General features: G+C 44.8%; 1 protein-coding gene across 1 annotated transcript in view; it reads left to right on the top strand.

The window, feature by feature from the left end:
• Positions 1–713: 713 nt before the first annotated feature.
• Positions 714–23,293, top strand: part of SDHB (succinate dehydrogenase complex iron sulfur subunit B) — a 30,789-nt gene continuing 8,209 nt past the window's right edge. Inside the window, 3 exon segments of the mRNA NM_001290613.1 lie at positions 714–802; positions 11,097–11,224; positions 21,696–21,781. Of these exon segments, the coding sequence (NP_001277542.1) occupies positions 728–802; positions 11,097–11,224; positions 21,696–21,781 (289 nt within the window). The 5' untranslated portion in view covers positions 714–727.

Raw genomic sequence — 23,293 nt, 5'->3', positions numbered from 1 at the left:
CATAAACGCCCCAGGTGACCCAGGAGACCATGTGACTCGGAAGACTGAGGTCATCAAGCCCCCAGAGGGAGGCTGGTCCTGGGATGAGCCACGGAGAGGTTGGGGAAGGCAACTGAAATACCCAAAGTGGAGACTTCATGCACAGACCTCTCCCGTAAGACTGTTTTGGGTCTTAAGTGAGATGATGGATCCCAATGCTAGGCGTATAGCAGGTGTTCAAGCAATGGATTCTGCTGCTAAATGGCTAAGTAAGCCGTGCTGAAACCAGGACAGTCTCGGGCAAACAACACCGCGTCTGACAAATGTCTGACCAAAGCCACTAAGCTCATCACTAAGAGATGAGTGATACTACTGACAAATTTTCAGGAAGAAGAGGGGGCCAAATACGGACTGCACTCCCGATCGGGTGGCTCCTCCCCGCCGTCCTCTCAGCCCCAGCCGTCCCAACACCCCCCCTCTCCGACTCCGCTCCCTTCTGGGAAGGTCACCTTAGGAAGGCGGGAGGTCCATTAGCATGCGCCGCGCACACCGCAACTGCGCACGCTCGCGTTGGCTTTCTCCGCCTTCCCTCCTCCCACCGGGGAAACTGGAACCGCCTCCCACTCGGCGGCTCCTGCCCGGCTAGCGGGGCCTCGGCGGATGCCGGCTGGGCGCCGCGGTGCTCGGCGGGACGACGGCGGAGAGCGACCTCAGGGTTAAGGGGTGGGGCTTGACGTCAGGAGCCAAGATGGCGGCGGCGGCGGTCGGAGTCTCCTTGAGGCGCCGGTTCCCGGCCACGGCCCTTGGCGGAGCCTGCCTGCAGGTGAGCTGCGGGGCCGGAGGAAGAGGGCAGGCATGAGAGTCATGGAGGCAGCCTGGCGCTGAGGGGGCCGTGGAGGAGGGCGAGGGAGCACAGGACAAGGCCACAGGGAGTGGAAGGACCCGCTCCCGCTGTGTCGCGCGCGGGTTTGGTCCTGGAGCATCCCAGTCCGTTATCCTTCTGCGCCTCGCCGCAGCCCGGGAGTTTATCAGGGCGGAGACGATTTTTTTTTTTTAAGTTAAGGGGAAAGTATTCGGGGGGGGGGGGGTCTTGAGGTGCCCAAGGTCATGTGGCAAGCGAGTGACTGTTGTAGCCGAATTCGAATCCAAACGTTTGGGCTCTAAGCCCGTTCTCTGTCCTCAAACTAGCCTCTGTGGAAGACACAGGGCTGCGGGAGTGGGAGGAATGGGAGCTGGGAATCGAGGTCTCTCCTCCAGGGTGCAGGGTTGGGGGCTCAGTAAACAGAGACTGGACCGGAATTAATAAAGGGCAGAGGAAAGGGAAAATGGAGGCAAATCAGATCCCCGAAGGATCTGGGCCCTTCCCGGTGGGGGTGGGGGGCTGCGGGAAAGGTGCCTTAAAGCAGTGTCGGATGACACTGACTCAGTGTCCCTGTCTGTAAAGGGCTTACGACAGTACCAAGCTCAGAGTTTTGGCATGGATCCCATAGGAACTGAGCCTGGTGCTGCCCTTATTTACTACTCAGTTTGCGGTGATAAGTTTCCCCACACCCCTTGTATTAGGACTCTACACAATTATCTCCGTTCCAAATGGAAGATTTATTTGGAAGGGGAAGGGAAATTGGCATTGCACACATAAGGAACTAAGAATTTACAAATCCTTTTTTTTTTTTTTTTTTTTACGTTCATTTATTTTTGAGAGACAGAGAAAGATGGAGCATGAGCGGGGCAGGGGCAGAGAGAGAGGGAACCACAGATTCTGAAGCAGGCTCCAGGCTCCGAGCTGTCAGCACAGAGCCTGACGCCGGGCTCGAACTCACAGACTGTGAGATCATGACCTGAGCTGAAGTTGAACACTTAACCCACCAAGTCCCCCCCGGGTGCCCCTACAAATCCCTTTGAAGTCTGTCTCCTCCTCTCAGCTCCTCAACAACCCCTGCAACGTGGGCGAATAGTAGTTCTTACCTCCTTTTTAGAAGTTTCAAAACTGAGGCCCCAGAGAAAATTTTTTTACTTGCTCAAAATATCACAGCTGCAAAGTGGTAGATCTAAGACCAAAATCCAGCTTGTTTGTCTGTTTGTTACATAATATGGGAAAAACTCTTAGCCCAGATCTGGGCACAGGTGAACCAGAAATATTCTTGCACTGACACGAGAATCTCTCTCATTTTAAATACAGCCCTGGCTGCATAACACAGAGCATACGGCCTGCCTTCAAATGCTAGTTCTTTCCAATGTGCTGTATATGAACTTGAATGAGTCATTTTATAGTCTTTCTAAAAAGGGGAGATAGGGAAGGAGGACTGCCTATCAGAGCTGGAAGTTTGTATCCGCTGAGCATTAATGAGTAGTAATGACCTTGTTTACCAGGTCCTTTCATAGTTGCTGAGCAAGCAGTCAAGTTGTGAGAGCCCCACCAGTGAGAGCGAGTTCCAAAGCTCAGGTCCCTCTTCCATGAATGAGTTGAGCAGAAGGTTGGTTTCATAGGTCAGTTTCATAATTCCAGGTGAGGCCGTTGCAGGGCCTCCTGAGGCTAGAGAAATAGAGAGCTGCCTCCTGTCCACTCCCCCTCGTAGGAATGTGCATTCATACCCACGAAAGTCACCTCATAAGAGTCCCGAAATGAGCTTGGTGTATTATCTGAGTGATGTTGAGGTTCCTCGGACTCTAAGACACAGTAGAATATGGCTCTTCTGAATTCCTTTCATGCATTAGTCTGCACTGAACCATAGTTCTGCCTATAAGTGTTTAGCTGTAATGTATTACCTGCAATTGTATTGCCTTATTTCTTCATCTAGATCGTGAATTCCGTTAGGGCAAGTACTGCCCGCTTTCATTTGTGTGTATCATTGTTCTGAGCACTGGCAGGTCTTAGGATGCCCATCTGCCAATCAGAAACTGATGATATTGCCAACACTGAAAAGCAGAAATTATTTTCTGGGCTATGCTAGAAGGTTGACTCTCCAGTTTATAAGGTAGATATTAATACTCCCTACCCCTATACAAAAGACGGCTCTGTGGGGCGCCTGGGTGGCTCAGTCGGTTAAGTGGCCGACTTCGGCTCAGGTCACGATCTCGCGGTCCGTGAGTTCGAGCCCCGCGTCGGGCTCTGTGCTGACAGCTCAGAGCCTGGAGCCTGTTTCAGATTCTGTGTCTCCCTCTCTCTCTGACCCTCCCCCGTTCATGCTGTGTCTCTCTCTGTCTCAAAAATAAATAAACGTTAAAAAAAATTAAAAAAAAAAGAGGGCTCTGTGCTGCCAGCATGGACCCTGCTTGGGATTCTCTCTCTTGCTCTCTCTCTCTCTCTCTGCCCCACCCCTATTGCTCTCTCTCTGTCTCAAAATAAATAAACATTTAAAAAAAATTTTTTTTTTAATATCCACCTGGATATCTGATAATACATCACAAACTTTGTTGGCCCAAAACCCAGCTCCTAGTACCTACCCCTCACCACACACAGCCCCACTCTGTCCTTCCTTCTCAGGTGATGGCACCTCCATCTTCTATGGGGCTTGGGCCAAAAAGTGCAGTCATCCTTGCTCTTTGCCCCGCTGTCACATCCAGTCTGCATGGAAATCCTATCAGTTCCTTCTTAAAATGTATTCAGAAACTTACCACTTCTAAAAAAAGGCAAAAACAAAACAAAACTTACCGCTTCTTACCATCCACAGCCACCAGCCTGGTTCAAGCTGCCAACATCCCTTAGCTAATTACCGTATACTGTAATTCTTGTGTGGTTTTCTCACTTTCATCTTTGATTCTCAACACAAACCAAAATAATCCTTTCAAAGCTTAAATCTGACTCTGTCACTCCTCTGCTCAAAACCAGTATTTTCTCATCTTACGGTAAAAGCAAAAACCATTACAAGGTCAGGGCACCTGGCTGGCTCATTCAGTACTGCACGCGACTCTTGATCTTGAGGTCATGAGTTCAAGGCCCATGTTGGGCATAGAGTGTACTTAATTTAAAAAGAGAGAGATAGAATATTCTCCAAAGTTGGAATCTCAAATATACAACTCATTGAGTGCATTTAAAGAAATTTGCTAGGGGGTACCTGGCTGGCTCAGTCGGTAGAGCATGAGACTGTTGATCTCTGGGTCATGAGTTCCAGCACAGAGATTACTTTAAAAAAAGCGGGGGGGGGGGGGGGGGGGCGCCTGGGTGGTTTGGCCCGTTAAGCTTCCAGCTTCAGCTCAGGTTATGATCTCGTGATTCATGGGTTCGAGCCCTGCATCGGGCTCGGTGCTGACAGCTCGGAGCCTGGAACCTGCTTCCAGATTCTGTGTCTCCCTCTCTCTCTGCCCCTCCCCTGCTCATGCTCTGCCTCTCTCTGTCTCTCAAAAATAAATAAATGTTTAAAAAAAAAAAAAAAAAAAAAGAACCTTACAGGATCCTATGTGATCTGGCTGTCCCATTAACTTCCCGATCTCCTCCCCCATTCCTGCCCCTGTAGCTCACTCCATTCTCAACTACACTGACTGCCTTGTTGCTCCTCAAACACATTTTCACCTCAAGATTTGGGCTCAGTGTCCCCTCTGCCCAATTTGCTCTTCCCCTGAGTTAGGTATGGCTTACTTACTCACCTTTCAGGTCTTTGCTTAGCTGTCACCTTTTCAGTGAAGAGTTCCCTGGCCACCCTCTGCATTGTACTTATCACCCCCTGACATTACTATAGATCTTATTTGTGTGTGTCTCCAGTCACCATAAGCTCCATAAGGATCAGAGTGTGTGTGTGTTTTGCCCTGATCCCCAGGGCCTAGAACAGCCCTTGGAACATATTAGCCACTCTGTAATTATTTATCGAACAAATAAATGAGTGTGTCTGGGCCAGCTACTGCGCAAGATCTTACTAATTGTATGAATTCAGTGTCCCTTGGATTTGTTTGAGGAAAGGAATTATCTTTGTGCTCTTCAGTATTGGATTTGCATTTTCGCCACATGTATAATGGGTAAAAGGTCGGGCTTTGGAGATTAAAAACAAAAACAAAGAAACCTGTGTTTGAATCCTGGCTCTTTTGGTCTATGATTTTTATTTTACTTTTTATTTTTATTTTTATTTTTTACGTTTATTTACTTTTGAGAGATAGAGACAGAGCATGAGCGGGGAGGGAGCAGAGAGAGAGGGAGACACAGAATCCGAAACAGGCTCCAGGCTCTGAACTGTTGGCACAGAGCCCAACACAGGGCTCAAACTCCAACACCTTGAGATCATGACCTGAGCCGAAGTCGGACACTTAACCAACTGAGCCACCCAGGAGCCCCTATTTTTTATTTTTATTTTAGAGAGAGAATGAGCAGGGAGAGGGGCAGAGGGAGAGAGAAAGAATCCCAAACAGGCTCCACACTCAGCACGGAGCCAGACGTGGGGCTCAATCCCACAACCCTGAGATCATGACCTGAGCCAAAATCAAGAGTTGGACATTTAACCAACTGAGCCACCCAGGCGCCCCATTTTAATTTTTTAATGAGAATAATAAAACTTCCCTTTGTAGAGATGTTATAAAGATTAGAGACAATTTAGTACAACATTTCTTACACGGTAGGGGCTCAGTGAATGAAAGCCATTATTTTTTTTTTTTTTTACTTCTACTAGAACACCGACATAACAAATGTTCACGTTTCTCTATTGCATAAATGTATTTGTTCTTATCACAGCTGCCATAATCCTGTGGATTAACTCTTAGTGCAGCTCAAGACAAGCAAACTCCTTCAGTTTAGAACCACAACCACCTCTGGTAATTTTTATTTTTTGCATCTTCTCTCCTCATTCCTGTTAGCCGCCCCCCCCCCCCATTATCCCTCCAAGTGTTGTGTAAAACATGTTTTTAACTCAAAATAAACTTAAATTAGGTGTTTTTTAAAGAATGAGTTATGGTTTGGGGTTCCTCATGGTGCTCTGTTGTGATGCACCCTTGTGGTTTCTTGCTCACATCGTTCACAAGATAAGACTTCGTAAATGATGTCTAAAAACCTAATCACTTTTGGGAAGATCTGCATGATCAAGTCTAGACCTTTGTAGTTTTGTAGAGTGGATATGAAGCAGACATACGTATTAGAAAGAGTTGTTAAGGTGAGGACCCGTTGCACGAATCCACGGTCACCTTTGGCAGGTTTTGTGGGAATGAGACCAAGCTTGATACGGCTGGATGCCTGTTGCCCTCAGTACTTTTAAATCAGGCTTCACGGCCACGAAGCTGTAATTGACAACCTCAAAGTCCCAAGTTTTTTTGAAAGTCCAAGCTTTACCAATATTTTAGTGTTAAAAAAAAAAAAAAGTTTCTTTTTTAAGGAGTTAGATATTTTTTTAAATGCATTTTATTTTTCTCCCTCTCTCTACCACCTACCACAGGCAAGGCAGCCACCCACTCTGGGAAATAATTTGGTTATTTTGTAAAAAAAACGAGATATGCAACTGTCCTGGAATCCAGGAGTTACCTTCCTGGGCATTTATTTATCCCAGAGAAGTGGAGATATGTTCACACGTACTCGTTATAATTTCATTCATAATAGCCAAAAACTGGAAACAGCCCCGAGGTCCTCTAGTGGGAGAATGGCTGGGCAAACTAGGGTCCATCATATCATGCAGCACTACTCGGTAGTAAAAAGAAACTACTGTTGACGTGCACACAACTTGGATGAATCTCCAGAGAATGCTGCTGAATGGAGAAAAACCAATCAAAAGGTTCCATACTAGATGATTCCATTTATATAACATTGTTGAAATAACAAAATTACAAGAGTGAGGGACTAAGGGGGGAGGTATGAGAGGAGTGGCTTTGATAAAGCAATCCCGGGGTTCTTTTCGGGGGTGGGAATGCTCTGTGTCTTGACCGTTATCAGTGCTGATGTTTTGAGTTTGTGCTATAGATCGGGACTGTTTTCATTGGGGGAAATTGAGTAAAGGGTATGAGGGGTCTCATTATTAATTCTTAAAAATGCATGTGATTCTACAGTTATCTCAGAATGGAAAGTTTAATTTTTTAACAAAACAACAGACTGGATATATGCGACAGCATGAGGGAAACCCAGAAGCATTATATTAGGTGGTAAAAGCTAGACCCAGGATGCACTGTCTGATTGCATTTATATGAAATTCTGTAAAAGGGGGCAGGGGTGCCTGGGTGGCTCAGTGGGTTAATTGTATGACTTCAGCTCAGGTCAGGATCTCGCGGATCATGAGCCCCACATCAGACTCTCTGCTGTTAGCGCAGGGCCCACTTTGGATCTTCTGTCCCCTGTCTTTGCCCCTCCCCTGCTCGTTCTTCTCTCTCAAAAATTAATAAATATTTTTAAAAATGAAATTCTGTAAAAAAAATCTGTAGTGATAGAAAGCAGATCAGTTGCAAGGGGGAGGGAGTGGGCACTGATTGTAAAGGAACACTAGAGAACTTTCTAGGTGGAAGTGTGCCGTCATAATTATGGTAGCAGTTATACCACTTTATTAAAACTCTTCAAACTGTACACTTAAAATTGGTGAGTTTTATCATAATGAAGTAGACTTTATCATCTAACCAAAACGAGGTGAAGCACTAAGCAAGCAGAAGCCTGCTGGCGTATCTTCAGTGATCTTTTCTTTTCACTTCCTTCACTTTGTCTTAAGTGCCACAAGGTGGCGTTAGCCAAATGTTCCTGTTTTACAAAATGGAGTCCCTAGGGACGCCTGGCTGGCTCAGTTGGTGAAGGGAGCGACTCTTAATCTTGGAGTCATGAGTTCAGGCCCTGCAGAGAGCTTTTTAAGAATAAGTAAAATAGGGGCGCCTGGGTGGCGCAGTCGGTTAAGCGTCCGACTTCAGCCAGGTCACGATCTCGCGGTCCGTGAGTTCGAGCCCCGCGTCAGGCTCTGGGCTGATGGCTCGGAGCCTGGAGCCTGTTTCCGATTCTGTGTCTCCCTCTCTCTCTGCCCCTCCCCCGTTCATGCTCTGTCTCTCTCTGTCCCAAAAATAAATAAAAAACGTTGAAAAAAAAAATTAAAAAAAAAAAAAAGAATAAGTAAAATACAGTAGCATGGAATAGAATCCTGCTAAAGAAGAAGAAAAAAAAAAATGGAAGTCCCTAATGGAAGATGTTCTTTTGTAGAAATGACTTTCCTCTTATTGCTGACGTTAGCCAGCCTGGTGATAAAGGAAAAATCTGCTTTTCTCTTCACCTTCACTTTCATCTTCCCATCTTTCCTTTTTTCCTCTTGGTAGCTGATGTTTATATTTTCAGCCTCACTTAATTTGGGACATTTTTTGCCGGCAAGTAAGAAACACCATCGCACCTCTTGTAATTACACCATTAACCTCCCCAGTTTTGTCTGTTTTTACCAGTTTGTAAGAGAGTTAGCTGACCTGGGATATAGTCTGTGTGTTTCTGCATACAGACCAGGGGCTCAGCTTCTAACTGCCGTTGGACTGACAGGATCCCTGCTCTGCTCCCAGGGTAGAGCCAGCGGTGGCCGCCTTGTGTGTTCACCTCGAGGGAAAGGTCTTCAAGGACTGTGGAATGGGGACAGCATGTTTGCATTTGCCTAATGCTCAATTTTTGCTTTGTACTTTTTTCTTTTTTTTTTTATTTAATTTTATTTTAAATTCCAGTATAATTTCTTGCGTGTGTCTTCAATTTTTCCTAACCACGAATTGAAATGCTATACACAAAGGCCTGGACCAGGTATGCTAGAAGATGCAAAATAGAACCTGTTCCATTCTGTGAATGATTAGTTTTATGTGTCAGCTGGGCCACAGGGGGCCAGATAGCTGGTCAGACATTTTGGGTGTTTCTGTGAGGGTGTTTTTAGAGGAGGTTAACATTTAAATCAATAGACCCAGTAATGCAGATTGACCTTCCTGATGTAGGTGGGCCTTATCCAATCAGTTGAAGGCATGAATAGACCAAAAGGCTCCCCTTCCTCCAAATAAGAAGGAATTCTTCCTGCCTGACTGCTTTCGAACTGAAACATCGACTCTTCTTGGGTCTTAAGCCTGCTGGCCTTTGGCCTAGAACCACATCATCGGCTCTCCTGTTCATGGACCTTCAAGCTTTGACTAGATTTACATCATTGGCTCTCCTCGCTCTCCGCTTGCTAACTGCAGCTCTTGGGACTTTCTATCCTCTATAATCATGTGAGCCAATTTCTCATAAAAAAAAAAAAATCTCTTTTTATGTATATGTATATGTGTATATATACCTTTCATATGTATCATGTATTTATATGGATAGACACACTGTTGGTTCTGTTTCTCTGGAGAACTCTAATACACATGCCCTCAAGGCATTGAGACATAAAAAGGAGACAGAGCCAAGAAGAAACCTCCAAATATTCACAAATGACTAGTACAGTGTTCAGGAGCATCGGCTCTGGGGTCAGACAGACTTGGGTTCCAGTCGTAACTCCTCTTGTCAGCTGTGTTATCATGGGCCCATCGCTCGGTCGCTGAGCCCCATTTTTCTCATACAAAGACTCAGTGGAGTAATTAGTATAAAGCATTTACTACAGTTCCTGGCAATAATAAATTGTGGCCTTAAAAATGAGTGTGAATTGGGGCGCCTGGGTGGCTCAGTCGGTTAAGCGACCGACTTCAGCTCACGTCATGATCTCACAGTCCATGAGTTCGAGTCCCGCGTCAGGCTCTGTGCTGATAGCTCAGAGCCCGGAGCCTGCTTCAGATTCTGTGTCTCCCTCTCTCTCTGACCCTCCCTCGTTCATGCTCTTTCTCTCTCTGTCTCAAAAATAAATGAACATTAAAAAATTTTGAAAAAAAAAATGAGCGTGAATTTAAATATAAAACTTTTGAGCAACAGCACCCTTTTTGTAAATATGTCATGGGGGAGCTGTTCTGGTGAAGGACGGAATTAACCAGAGACCAGCCCTCTTAACCTGACCCTCTCATAGCAGCCTCTAAGGTGGTAGCACTCTGGAGTTGCTGAGCTCACCGTGTGAGACCCGCTGGCAGAGATGTAAGTGTCCAGGAGATGGGATAGAATCATCATGGAGAACAGGACTCGGGTGTTGGTTAGTTCCCTACATGGGTTCTGTTTTACAGTATTCTTCACCGTCTTTCCTGCTGCAGTGCTGTGAGCTGAACGTTCGTGTTCCCCCAAGTTCAAACGTCGAAACTCTAATCCCCATTATGATGCTATTTAAAGATGGAACGTATGAGAGGAAATCAGGGTTAGATGAGGTCATGAGGGTAGAGCTCTTACGATGGGATTAGTGCCCTTACACAAAGGGGAAAAGACGTGAGATCTGTCTCTCCGCCACATGAGACAGCAAGGAGGTGGCCATCTGTCAACCAAGAAGAGGGTCTTCGTCAGACACCAAGTCTGCCTGAGACCTTGATCTTGGACTTCCCAGCCTCCAGAACCGTGAGAAATTTGTCGTGTTTAAGCCACTCAGTCTTTGATGTCTTGTTACAACAGCCCAGACTGATGGAGACACCTAATCTAGAAACACCGGCATCTCGTTTTGACAACCGCGGTAGCTTTCTACTGGTCTCTCCGCGTGTTGCCTGACAATTCTTCCTTTGTAGCCAGTGATATCGTTCTCAAAAATAAAAATGATCATGTCATCCACCTGATAATTCGTTCTGGCTTCTCATTGCTCTTAGGGTAACATCAGAATCTTGACTTCCTCACATTTCCCACTCCTCCGACCTTACTCAAGCCCCCCTGACTCATATTGGACTTTTCTCCCAGATGCGCTGTGCTCTCCCCCATCCAGGCCTCTACACGTGTTCCCTCAGTTTATAACACTCTCGAATCCCTACTCACCAAGTCTCAGCTTCATTATCATTTATGGGGCCTTCCCTGATCTCTTGTACTAGTGTAAGTCTTTTCTGTATTCTTCCCTCTTTATACTTTATCATAAATATTTAATTTCTCTCTTGCTTAAAGTAGATTCCGTGAGGGCAAAGACTGTTTCGTTAAGTGCTATTTCACTAGCCCCCAGCACCATGTCTGGTACGTGACATGCTAGGTGCTTAATATTTGATGGCTATTGAATGCCTTTTGCAAGAAGACAGTAACGTGTGGGTTTATAGCCAGTGCTGTAGTTTAAAGCACCAGCTAAACGGTAGGATTTGTCTTGCATTTTTAATAGTTTTTTTTCCCCCCTTCTTGTGAACCTTTTCGATTTCAGGCCTGCCGGGGGGCACAGACAGCGGCAGCCACAGCTCCCCGAATCAAGAAGTTTGCCATCTACCGATGGGACCCAGACAAGACGGGAGATAAGCCTCGTATGCAAACTTATGAAATTGATTTGAATAAGTGAGTATCTCTTTGAGAGCTAGATGTTTGCTAAGTGAAGGTGAGCTGTTGATCCGAGTCAGGGACCTGCTTTTCACATCCGCGGAAGGTTTAAAAACAGATCACCCAGTGGCCCTGGAATTTATCGTCTCTTTTTCAAATGAATGAGGTAGGCACCTGATTCGAAAAGATAATTAATACCAGGAAGAATAACTTTTGTAAAATTCCTTTCCTTTCCCCAAATCAGAGGATGACAAATTTCTTTTTTTTTTTAAATAAAGTTTATTTCTTTCTGAGAGACAGAGAGAGCACGTGCACATGAGTGGGGGAGGGGCAGAGAGAGATGGAAAGAGAATCACAAGCAGGCCCCACACAGTCATCGCAGAGCCCGACGTGGGGCTCGAACTCCCGAACCATGAGATCGTGGCCTGAGCCGAAATCGAGAGGTGGACACTTAACCGACTGAGCCACCCGGGCCCCCCCAGAGGATGACAAGTCTCTAGGAGTACTGGTAGAGCTGGAAGGACACCGTAAATGTCTCTGGAATGGTAATATGACAAGATAGCGATGCAGTTAAAATAGTAGCAGAGATCCATACCTCTGTATTATTTGTCTTTCTGTCATATCAAAGTGCCACAGACCTAGCAACTTAAAAACGCCTGGATTTATTACTTTTCAGTTCTGCAGGTTAGAAGTCTGGTGAAGGTGTCATCAGACCATGGGTCGAGGTGTCAGCAGGCCCTGTTTCTTTCTGGAGACCGGGGAAATCCGCTTTCTGTTCCCTTGGGCTGTTGGCAGAATTCAGTTCCTTATGGTTGCAACACTGAGGTCCCTGGTTTCTTGTTGGCTGTAAGCTAAGGGCCGCCCCCAGGTTTTAGAGGCCATGCACCCCGCAGCTCATACTCCCCGTCTTCAAAGCCAGCGACAGCAGGGTGAGTCCTCACCTCTTTCTGAACCACTCTCATCATCTTCCACCCCGGAGGACCTCCACAGGCAGCCAAACGGAAGGAAATCTGGTGAGCTGGGCTCCCCAGCTCCCCACTGCACCACCTCTCCCCTCTCCAGTGTAATCAGAACTGTCCTATTTCATAATCTGTTTTATTTGTAAATGAATAAGGACTTTATGTGTTTTGAACAAAAGCTTCCGTGGCACAAAAAAAAAAGATTTGAAAACTATTCTAAATGCTTTCTTTGACTTTACCAACATGTAAGTTCTATTAAGCACTAGAGTTAGTTGATATATAACCTTGTCAGACAGACACTTACCAAATACCCAACAACCAAAAGTGATTAGTAAAATGCGTGTTAAAAACAAAAAACTCTTAACTACTTGGAAGTTAAAAAGCACTCTTTTAAACAACCACTTTTATTAAGGAATCATTTCAAATATTGTTGGATACTTGGAGAATAAAAACAATGCAAATCAAAACCTACAGAATGTGGCTGAAACTTCAGAAGAGTTAAATTCATAACTAATTTTTTAATGTTTATTTATTTTGAGAGAGAGCACAAGCAGGGGAGGGGCAGAGAGAGAGAGACTCCCAAGCAGGCTCCGTGTTGTCAGCGCAGAGCCTGATGCAGGGCTCAATCCCGTGAACCCTGAGATCGTGACCTGAGCCGAAATCAAGAGTCGGACACTTAACCGACTGAGCCACCCAGGTGCCCCCATAACTATTTTTTGACGCTAAAAAACGTAAAGAGTAATTGCATTCTTCTCCGGTTACGGCAGGGTAGCTTTCATCGTACTAACCCTCAAGTAACAGCTATAAACTCTGGACAGAAGACAAGCAGTAATGACCTACAGGCACAGCAGAGTGACCAGAGACACTGGAAATGAGTTGACACTTGGAAGAACAGAATGTTACTGGGTTTTACACTCTGTGACCTGAGGGCAAGCCCCAGTGGAAGCAGAGGTACAAGGCCAAAAACACGGTAAAACCACAGTCTTACTTACTAGCTTGATGTTGTATAGCTACCACAGTAACCAGTAAACGAGGGGGCAGTCCTGGAAAGAAACATAGAGGGGGAGCCCCAAAGTCTGTTTGTGAACTGCCCAAGTCTGAAATTCAGCCCATAGTAATTACTGCTTTAAAAAAAAAACACAAAACAACTCAGGGGCCCTTGGCTGGCTCAGTCGGTAGAGCATGCAACTCTTGATCCCAGGGTCGTGAGTTTAAGCCCCACATTGGGCATGAAGTGTACTTAAAATAGAAAACTATTTTAAAAGGATTTTTTTTTAAATCGATACTCTATAGAGAAACACAATAAAATCCAGAGTTGCCACGTCATTTATTCACAAAGTCCAGCACATAGTCCAGAATTACTAACCATATGAAGAAACAGTGAAACCTGACCCATACTCAAATGGAAAGACCAGCAATGGAGGCCACCCAGCCCTGAGCAGTCCAGGTGTTGGAACTAGATGTGGATTTTAAGGAGTTATCCCTATGCTCGTAGATAAAGGAAAAGATGCTCACGAGCTAGAAAATCTCAGCAGGGAAATAGAAACTTGTAAAAAGAACCAAATGGAAAATCTGGAACTGAAAACAGCAATATCTGAAATAGAAAATTTACCGGATAGCAGATTGAAGACAGCAGGAAGATTCAGTGACCCTGAAAATACATTAACAAGAATCACGTGTTCTTGAGACTAAAAAGATTGGAATGATATCAGAAGGTTTAACATATGTCATTGGAGTCCCAGAAGGAGTGGAGAAAGAGAAAGGGCAAAAAAAAATACTTGAAGAACTAATGACCAAGAATTCCCCAGGCTGGTGAAAGACATAATTGACACATTCAGGAAGCATGAACTTCAGACAAGGTAAATACAAGGAAAACTACACCCAGGAACATCATACTCCGGTTGCTGAAGATCAGAATGAAAGAGGAAATCTTGAAAGCAGGAACGATAAAACACATTACAGCCTGGGAAGCGATACAAATGATTGTTTACTCAATAATTGTAGATGCCAAAGGACCATGAACCGCCATCGCTTCATTACTAAAAGAAAAACACCGTCAGCCAGAATCCTGTACTCCGCAAAATGGTGAGGATGGAATGAAGACATTTTCAGGTAATAAAAAATCCAAGAATTCACAGCCAGAAGACCTGTACTAAGTGCAGTGTGAGAAGTTGTCTTGCCTGTTGAGAAGGAAGAAAGGAGAAGGAGCGAAAAGCACTAGCTATGGTAAATAGGAAACCATTTTTCCTCTGAACTCCATTAAAGTATACATATGACTGTTAGCAATCTAATACCGTGTTGTGTAACAGACCGCTTACACAGATGTAATGTGTGTGATGACCAGCATAAGGGCTGGGAGTGGGTTGACCTGTAAGGTTGGAGGGTTCTTACAGTACATGAAATGGTACAGTATTCACTCGAAATAGGTCGAAAAGCTAAGGACACATTATAATTCTAGAATAACCATTTATTAAAACGCAGAGTGAGATAGCTAAAAGCCAATATATAAATTAAATGGAATTCCAAAACTGCTTACTCCATCTAAAAATGCTACTTAAAGCAGGAAAGAAAGAACAGGGGCAAAAATGTTGGGACAAATAGTAAAATGAGAGAGCCAAATCCAACCTCATCAATAATTATATCATTAAAGGCATTAAACACTCCAATTAAAAGGCAAAGACTGTCAGAATAGATAAAAAGCAAAACCCAATTTCATGCTACTTATAAGAAATACACTTTAAATATTGTTAAAAACAAAACTCAACTAAGTAAAATTTAAAGATCTTACTGGCATGGGGCACCTGGGTGGCTCATTCTGTTAAGCGTCCAACCCTTGGTTTTTGGCTCGGGTCATGATCCCAGGGTCCTGAGATCGAGCCCTGAGTCAGGCTCCATGCTGAGCATGGAGCCTGCTGAAGATTCTCCCTCTCAGTCTGCCCCTCCCCTGCTCACACGCTCATGCTGTCTCTTTAAAAAAAAAAAAAAAAAAAAGGAAAGGGATGTCTGGGTGGCTCAGTGGATTAAGTGCCCAACTCTTGATTTCTTGGTTTCGGCTCAGGTTAAGATCTCACAGTTTGTGAGTTCGAGCCCACATCAGGCTCCGTGCTGATGGTGCACAGGCTGCTTGGGATTCTCTCTCCCTGTCTCTTTGCCTCTCCCCTGCTCCCACACGTGCTCTCTCTTGAGCGCACACGCGCGCGCGCGCTCTCTCTCTCTCTCTCTCTCTCTCAAAATAAATAAATAAACCTTAAGAATTTTTACATAATTTTAAAATAATTTTTTTTTAACTAAAGACAGATCATCTGAACATTATCAGTCATCTTGATCTAATTAATATTTTTGAGACACCACACCAAACAGTTGTAAAATACATGTTCTTATCAAGTGTGCAGGGAACATTCACTGTGATGCTGGGCCATAAAACAAATCTCAGTAAATTCCAAAAAATTAGGATCTTCTAGAGTGTATTCTCTGACCACAATGGAATTCAAATAGAACACAGTAACAGGGGGCACCTGGATAGCTCGGCTGAGCATCTGACTCTTGATTTTGACTCAGGTCATGATCCCAGTGTCCTGGGATCAAGCCCCATGTTGGGCTCCATGCTGAGTGTGGAGTGTGCTTAAGATTCTCTCTCCTTCTGTCCCTCTCCCCTTCTCATGCGCACGCTCTCTCTCTGTCTCTCTCTCTCTCTCTCAAATAAAAAGAAAATATGAACAGTTCTGTATTCATTATAGATATGAGATGCGTTGTCAAAAACCTTTTCATGAAGAAAACTCCAGGCCCAGGTGGCTTCACTGATGAATCATGAAACATTTAAGAAAACTCCTAATGCCTGTTACATCCTTTCAGAAAATAAACAAGGAATAATCACTTCCCAGTTCATTTTAGGAGGCCATCAAAACCTGACTCCAAAATCTAATGGAGACGTCTCATTACAAAAAGGAAGGATATAGATTGGTATCTTTCATGAACATAGACACAAAAATTCTCAAGATTTCAGCAGATCAAATCTAACCATCTATAAGAAAAGGATAATGCCTTAATAACCAAGTTTGGGCTCGTCCCAGGGGTGCAGAGTAGTTTTAACATTGGAAAATCATGGGTGCCTGGGTGGCTCAGTTGGTTAAGTGTCCAACTCTTGATTTCAGCGCAGGTCATGATCTCACTGTTTGTGAAATGGAGTCCACACCAGCCTTCAGGGTCCGAACTGGGTGTGGAGCCTGTTTGAGATTCTCTCCTCTCTGCCCCTCCCTGCTCATACTTCCCACTCCCACCCCCACCCCTCTATCAAAGTAAGTAAACATTTAGGAAAATTGGAAAATCAGTCCGTGTCATTCACCATAGTAACAAGATAAAGGAGAAAAGCCAGAAGTCCGCACACTTGAAAAAAGAAGGGGAGCTTCCTCGACTAGATAAAGAGCATCTATGGAAAATCGACAGCTCACTATGAAATAGTTAGTGCTCTGCCCATAAGGAACATAGCAAGGGTGTCCACTCCGCTTCTGTTGAGTGTTCTACATGACATTTGAACAAGTGCATTAAGGGCAAGTTAAAAATAAAGGGCATGAAATTTGGAAAGGAGGAAATAAAACTGTCACCAGTCACAAATAACATCATTGCTTACATAGAAAATTTGAGGGAATCTACCAAAAAAAAAAAAAGAAAATTCCAGGGAATCTACAAAACTACAAGGACATAAGTAAATTTAGCAAGGTTGCATGGTACAAGGTCATGCAAAAAGGGGTTTTTTGTTTGTTTTTTTACTAGCATCAGCCATTATAGAATTTTATTGGAGGTTCTAACCAAGGAAATTAGGCAAGAGAAAATAGAGCAAATTGAAAAGGAAGAAGGAAACTCTTCATAGATGACGTGACCTTGTATATAGAAAATCTTAACAAATCCACACCAAGAAACTATTAGATCTAATAAACTAGTTCAGCGAGGATATAAGATCAGTATATAAAAATCAGTTGTATTTCTATAAACTAGTCGTGAACAGTCCTTAAATAAGAAAATGGTTCCATTTACAATAACATGAAAAAGAATAAAATGCTGAGGATCCAACTTAGCAAAAGAAATGCAAGACTTGTACGCTGAGAACTATAAAACATCGGTGACAAGAAATTAAAAACCTAGGAGCAACTGGCTGGTGCAGTCTGTTGAGCATCCGACCCTTTTTTTTTTTTTAAGATGGTATTATACATTCCTTTTTTTTTTTAACCCTTATTAGAGAAAGAGAATGCAAGTGGGGGAGGGGCAGAAAGAGCAAGAATCCCAAGCAGGCTCCTCACTGTCAGTGCAGAGCCCATTGTAGGGCTCCAGCTCAGGCTGTGAGATCATGACCTGAACTAAAAATCAAGAGTCAGATGCTTCACCGACTGAGCCACCCTGGGTGCCCCAAGTGTCCCAGTTCTTGATTATGGCTCCAGTCATGATCCCCAGGTCAAGGGATCAAGCCCCACATTGGGCAACACACTTGAGTGTGGAGCCTGCTTAAGATTCACTCTCTCCCTGGGGCGCCTGGGTGGCTCGGTCGGTTAAGCGGCCGACTTCGGCTCAGGTCATGATCTCGCGGTTCGTGGGTTCGAGCCCCGCGTCGGGCTCTGTGCTGACAGCTCAGAGCCTGGAGCCTGTTTCAGATTCTGTGTCTCCCTCTGTCTCTGACCCTCCCCTGTTCATGCTCTCTCTCTCTCTGTCTCAAAAATAAGTAAATGCTAAAAAAAAAAAAAAAAAAAGATTCACTCTCTCTCTTTGCCCTGTTCACTCTCAAATGGGGGGGAAGAAAAAAAGGAAAGAAATTAAAGACTTAGATAAATGGAAAGACATCCCATGTTTAAGGGCTGGAAAACAATTTTTTTAAGTAGTCTCCGCCCAACGTGGGGCTCAAACTCACAAGACTGAGTCACATACTCCTCCAACTGAGCCAACCAGGCGCCCCTGGAAAACAATCTTTTTAAGGTGGCACTGCACCCCTAAATTGATTTACACATTCAACACAATTACTGTCAAAAGCCCACCAGTCATTTTTGCAGAAATTGACAAGCAGATCCTAAAATGTCTATGGAAATGTAAGGGACACAGAATAGCCAAAAAAATCTTGATTTCTATGTAAAAATGTTATTTGCATCATTGTATATGATAGAGGAGGATTTAAGCAAGCTAAGGGTCCTTCCATAGGAAAACAGGTGATTATTGTCCTTTATTGGAGATGTTGAATGAAAAAAGCAAGGTGTTATTATATATATTGCTTTTTTTAGGTGTGAGAAAAATATACCAAACTCTTTAACAGTCCCTAGCTATTATGAAATTTAGCAGGAGAGATCACTTGAAGGGAGGGCTTTGGCTTTTTAACTTGATATTTGAAATTTTTGTAAAAATAGAGGATTGCTGCCATTTAAAACATGCCAGGACAAGAATAGACAGATCATTTGAATTTTTTTAAGTTGCAAAATAAACTCTACTTCAGTGAAATTCTGTTACAGAATACCAGAAGGAAGTACCATGAATCAGAAGCAAAAGAAGGTTTAGTCAGTGATTTGGGGCAATTGATTAGCAGTTTTTGTAATTTGGGGGGAATAATTTTAAAATGCATGGGGTGCCTGGGTGGCTCAGTTAAGCTTCCAACCTCAGCTCAGGTCATGATCTCACAGTTCATAAGTTCAAGCCCCTCCCCTGCTCGTGTGCACTCGCGCGCGCGCGCGCTCTCTCTCTCTCTCTCTCTCTCTCTCTCTCTGTCAAAAATAAATACACGTTTTTTTTTTAATGTAAAATCTAGAGGAAAATTCTAGTCTTGAAACGTCAGGAAGGGGTTTAATCTTCTTAGATTTAAAATTGATAGTACTGGGGCCCTGGCTGGCTCAGGCAGAGGAGTGTGTGACTCTTGATCTTGGAATTATGAGTTCAAGCCCCATATTGGGTATAGAGATTATTAAAAAATAAAATTTTATAAATACATACATACATTAAAAATAGTGATAGTATCATAAGGGGAAAGGGTGGTCAACTGTAACATGTAAGCATTTAAATCTGTGTGGTTTAAAAGTTCCATTACCAAAATTAGAAGTCAAATAGCCAATTGCTGGTTATGGGCTGGAGGTGAGGGAGGGGCAGGATTCGCCACTGATAGAAAAGATTGGTGGTATAAATTTGGTCTTTTCCAGGGTTTCTGGCTCCTAAAACCCTTGTGATCCAAAGTGATAAGAGCTATAGGGTCATCTTTTGTTATAATAGTTTTGGTTTTGTTCCCAGTTCCTGAAATAGCTCCGGATAAATACTGAAGGTGAAATGGGCTTGTATTTTTTATTCATGACAAGCCCCTTTCAGCCGCCTGAGTTTACTCTAATGAGGTGGTTTCTAGAAGTCTAGATAACCACAGGTTGGGGTGGGGGCTGATTACTAGGGAACCAACCCTGTGTTTAGACTGTTGGAACCCTCTGCCCTACCCCTTGACCTGAGAGGGAAGAGAGGTTAGAGGTCAAACCACCGACCAGCAGCACCATGTAATCAATCATGCCTGTGCCGTGAAGCCTCCATGAAAGGACCCGGATTGTGGGGTTCAGAGAGTCTGGGTGCGTGAACTCGTGCAGGTGCAGGGAGAGGGCACGGAAGCTCTGCTCCCCTTCCTGGGCACCTTGCCCTGTGCACCTCTTCCACTTGGCCATTCTACTAAATCAGAACCTAGTAAATTACCTGTTTATCCAAGTTCTGTAAGCTGCTCTAGCAACTGTCAAACCCAAGGGAGGGGATCATGAGAATCTCTGATCCACAGCCAGTCTTCCGGGGGACAGCCCGAGCTTGCAGCGGGCAGCGGGTGTCCGAGGACGGTGGGGGTGGGGGCTGGGACCGAGCCCTTCAGCTGTGGGATCTGGTGCTGTCACCGGCCAGTGGTGGTGGGGCCAGATTGAGTTACACTGTGGGGACACCCAGCTGGGGTTGCAGGATTGCTCGGTTCCGGAAACCACACACCTGGTGACCAGGAGTGTCAGAAGTGAAGTACTGGGAATGATGAGTTTTGGAGCTTTAAAAAAGATTTTTTCCTTTAAAAACAATTCCTAAGATCTCCTAAACAAAGAGGCAAAGAACATGGGTGGACCGAGTCTGTAGCATAGTCGACTAGAATGAAGGTGCCTCGCGGGCAGGGTTTTCATCTGTTCTCTGGTGTATGTCCAGCAGCCAGCGTGGAACCTGGCACAGCACACTTCCAATAAGCAGCTGGAGCGTGAAGACACATCAATGGCTTTATGACAGATACTCAACCGCTGAAATACTCAAAGATCTCAGATTAAAACGATAATACTTCTCCATTCTCAAAATAGCAGAGGTTTTCAAAGGGTGGTTCCCAGTGTTAGCAAAGATAGGGTGAAAAGGGTACTTGCATCTTGCTGATAGAAATACAGATAATGCGGCCCTGTTAACTAATCTTGTTGTGGTGATCATTTCACCATATGTACCTAGGGGCGCTTTTTTTTTTTAAGTTTATTTATTTTGAGGGCGGGCAGGTAGAGACAGAGAATCTCAAGCAGGCTCTGGGTTGTCGGCACAGAGCCCAACGCAGGGCTCAAACTCACAAACCATGAGATCAAGACCCGAGCTGAAATCAAGAGTCCGACGCTTAACTGAGCCACCCACGTGCCCCAGTATATACGTATATTAAATTATGTGCTACGCTATCATGCTGTGCACCTTAAATTTGCATGTCATATGGCAATTATAGCTCAATAAAGTAGAAACAAAAGAAATCTGGATAATGCTAAAGGATATCGGGGCGGGGCATATTTTTTAAAATCCCATGCATAGAGCAGGACTGGGAGGCATGGGCGTGACAACCAGGAAATAGGTTTGTTGAGCACGTGACTGTGCCAGATACTGTGAAAGTCGCATGCTTTTATTTCATCTTTGTAATAATCCTGCGATTTAAGTTTTGGTTCCATTTGACAGGGAAACAGGCTCAGGGAGAGTGAACCGTTCATACAACTGCAGCCTCTGCACGATGATGATCACAGTTACACTGAGCGGATGTGGCAGGCACTCTGTTTGACTGTCCTGTGTGTTAATTCACCTGCAGCGGTCCCGTGAGATGTAGGGGCTGCCTCTGCTTCGTAGGTGGGAAGCTGATGAAGCGGTTTGCCAAGAACCTGGCGAGTGGCCGAGCCAGGGTTCTGACCAGGTTCTCAGACGCCAGGCCTGCGCCCCAAGTTCCAAGCCCTGTGCTACTGCCCTTCCTCTCACCCCACTGCCCCCCTCACGCATGGGCACTCGCAGTGCTTTGGAGTAAGGGGGCTCTCTCTCTGCTCCTTCAGCTTTCCTTTTCCTAGAAATGTATACGCAGTGTGACTCTGCAGGACTTACAATGTGTAAGAATACACAAAAATAGAACGATGGAAAAATTCCTGAGTGTGACCTCAGAAAGCCAAAAGGGTAAGAGCAGCTAATATACACAGACGTGTCAGGTCATATTATAATAATGAAGTGTAGGTACATTGGACTTCCCATCAGTACGACTGGAGTGTCTTATTGTTTTTGGTCAGATGTGGTCCTATGGTGTTGGATGCTTTAATCAAGATTAAGAATGAAATCGATTCGACTTTGACTTTCCGACGATCATGCAGAGAAGGTAAGTATCTCCTTCCTTATTAGGCTTTAGACCCTTATGCTTGGTGCCCGGGCCGGCCACGACTGAGACAGCTACCCGAACAGCTGGCCATCCGCCGGGTGACCTTGCTGTGCGTCGCACTTCCTTCTCTTGGGTAAATGTGTCAAAAATTCGAACCGTAGTACAAGCTCTGGTTTCTGAATTTTCTTCCCGTCAGGAGCTTTATGTCACGCGGTCACTGCATCCGGCGGTCCCCGTGAGCTCTCACACCCTCAGGGACCAGCTTGGGTCTGCTAGCCAGCCACTTCCGCACCCCTGCCAAGCTGTTTCGCCCCGGGGCAGGGGGGCAGGGGGGCAGGGGGGTACGGGTGTGCCCCCACCCCCAGCTCCCAGCATTACGCACGCTCAGAGCAGCTGCTCAGTAGGAACATTCTGGGTGGGAACAGAGTTTCCCACAGTGTGCAGCCGGTGTCGCAGGAGCTGATTTCCAGCAGTATTCAGACCCGCGTGTTTTACTTTAATAGCCGTGTGTTTATATGCTACGTTAGAAAAGTATAATTACTAATGACAGTGTAACAGTGGTAAAGTTTTTTAACATAAATCTAAGTAAACATGAGTTGATTTTAAGAAAACCCCTAGATAATCTTCAGTGGTACGTTTTGAGTACCAATCACAAAAGTCACAGAGGGATGCTACGAGGGCTGACTGGTCCCGATGGCGGTGGAGCACAGTGTGCATGCCCGGCTCTGTTCTGTTCACTTTACGCGGAATAGACCAGCCCTATTACTGTTTACGCTGAGGTCCGGGGAGGTTAAGGGACTTCCAGAAAAACACAGATAGTTGGGGAGCCAGGAGTCCGCCAGATTTGTCAGATTCCAGAACTGCACTCAGGCGGTACGGTCTGCTGGCCAGGCTTGGAAAACCTGAGAAAACGAAACAGAGGGTAGTGTGGGCCAAAACAAGTGATTGAATCTTCTTCCTAAAATAACCTTTCCTAAAAGGGAAAGTCACTATAGATATTGGCCCATCACTTTTTAATCTTCGTTCTGCTGTACATTTCAGGTCATTCAGTCCTGCTTCTAAGACATCTGCTTTGATTCATCTAATCTTACAGGATGGGATTTAGTGTACCAAATGCTGACAGATATTACCATAGTTTGGCTGAGTCCTGCTGTTCAGGGAACATTCTGCTGTAATTAAACACCAACCTTCCCCATGTAAGTCCTGGCAACACAGGAAATATAGATGCTTTTCAGTAACCTTTCCCCGTAAGACTTTTTCAGAGCCAAGAATATAAGCTGTGGCCCATCTGGACTAAAAACTACGAAGCAGAATGATATTAATTACCACTCCTTTCTCTTCCCTTGTTGGTAAGAGAATTTCTAGGGGAGCCTTTTTCAGAGAAGAAGAAAATTTGTTTATTTTTGAGAGAGAGCATAAGTGGCTCCAGGCTCTGAGCTGTCAGCACAGAACCCAACGCAGGGCTTGAACTCACAAGCTGTGAGATCATGACCTGAGCCGAAGTTGGATACC

The sequence above is a fragment of the Panthera tigris genome, chromosome C1 (assembly GCF_018350195.1).
Source record: "Panthera tigris isolate Pti1 chromosome C1, P.tigris_Pti1_mat1.1, whole genome shotgun sequence".
Taxonomy (NCBI): Eukaryota; Metazoa; Chordata; class Mammalia; order Carnivora; family Felidae; genus Panthera; species Panthera tigris.
This window is presented reverse-complemented; position numbering and strand designations above follow the sequence as displayed.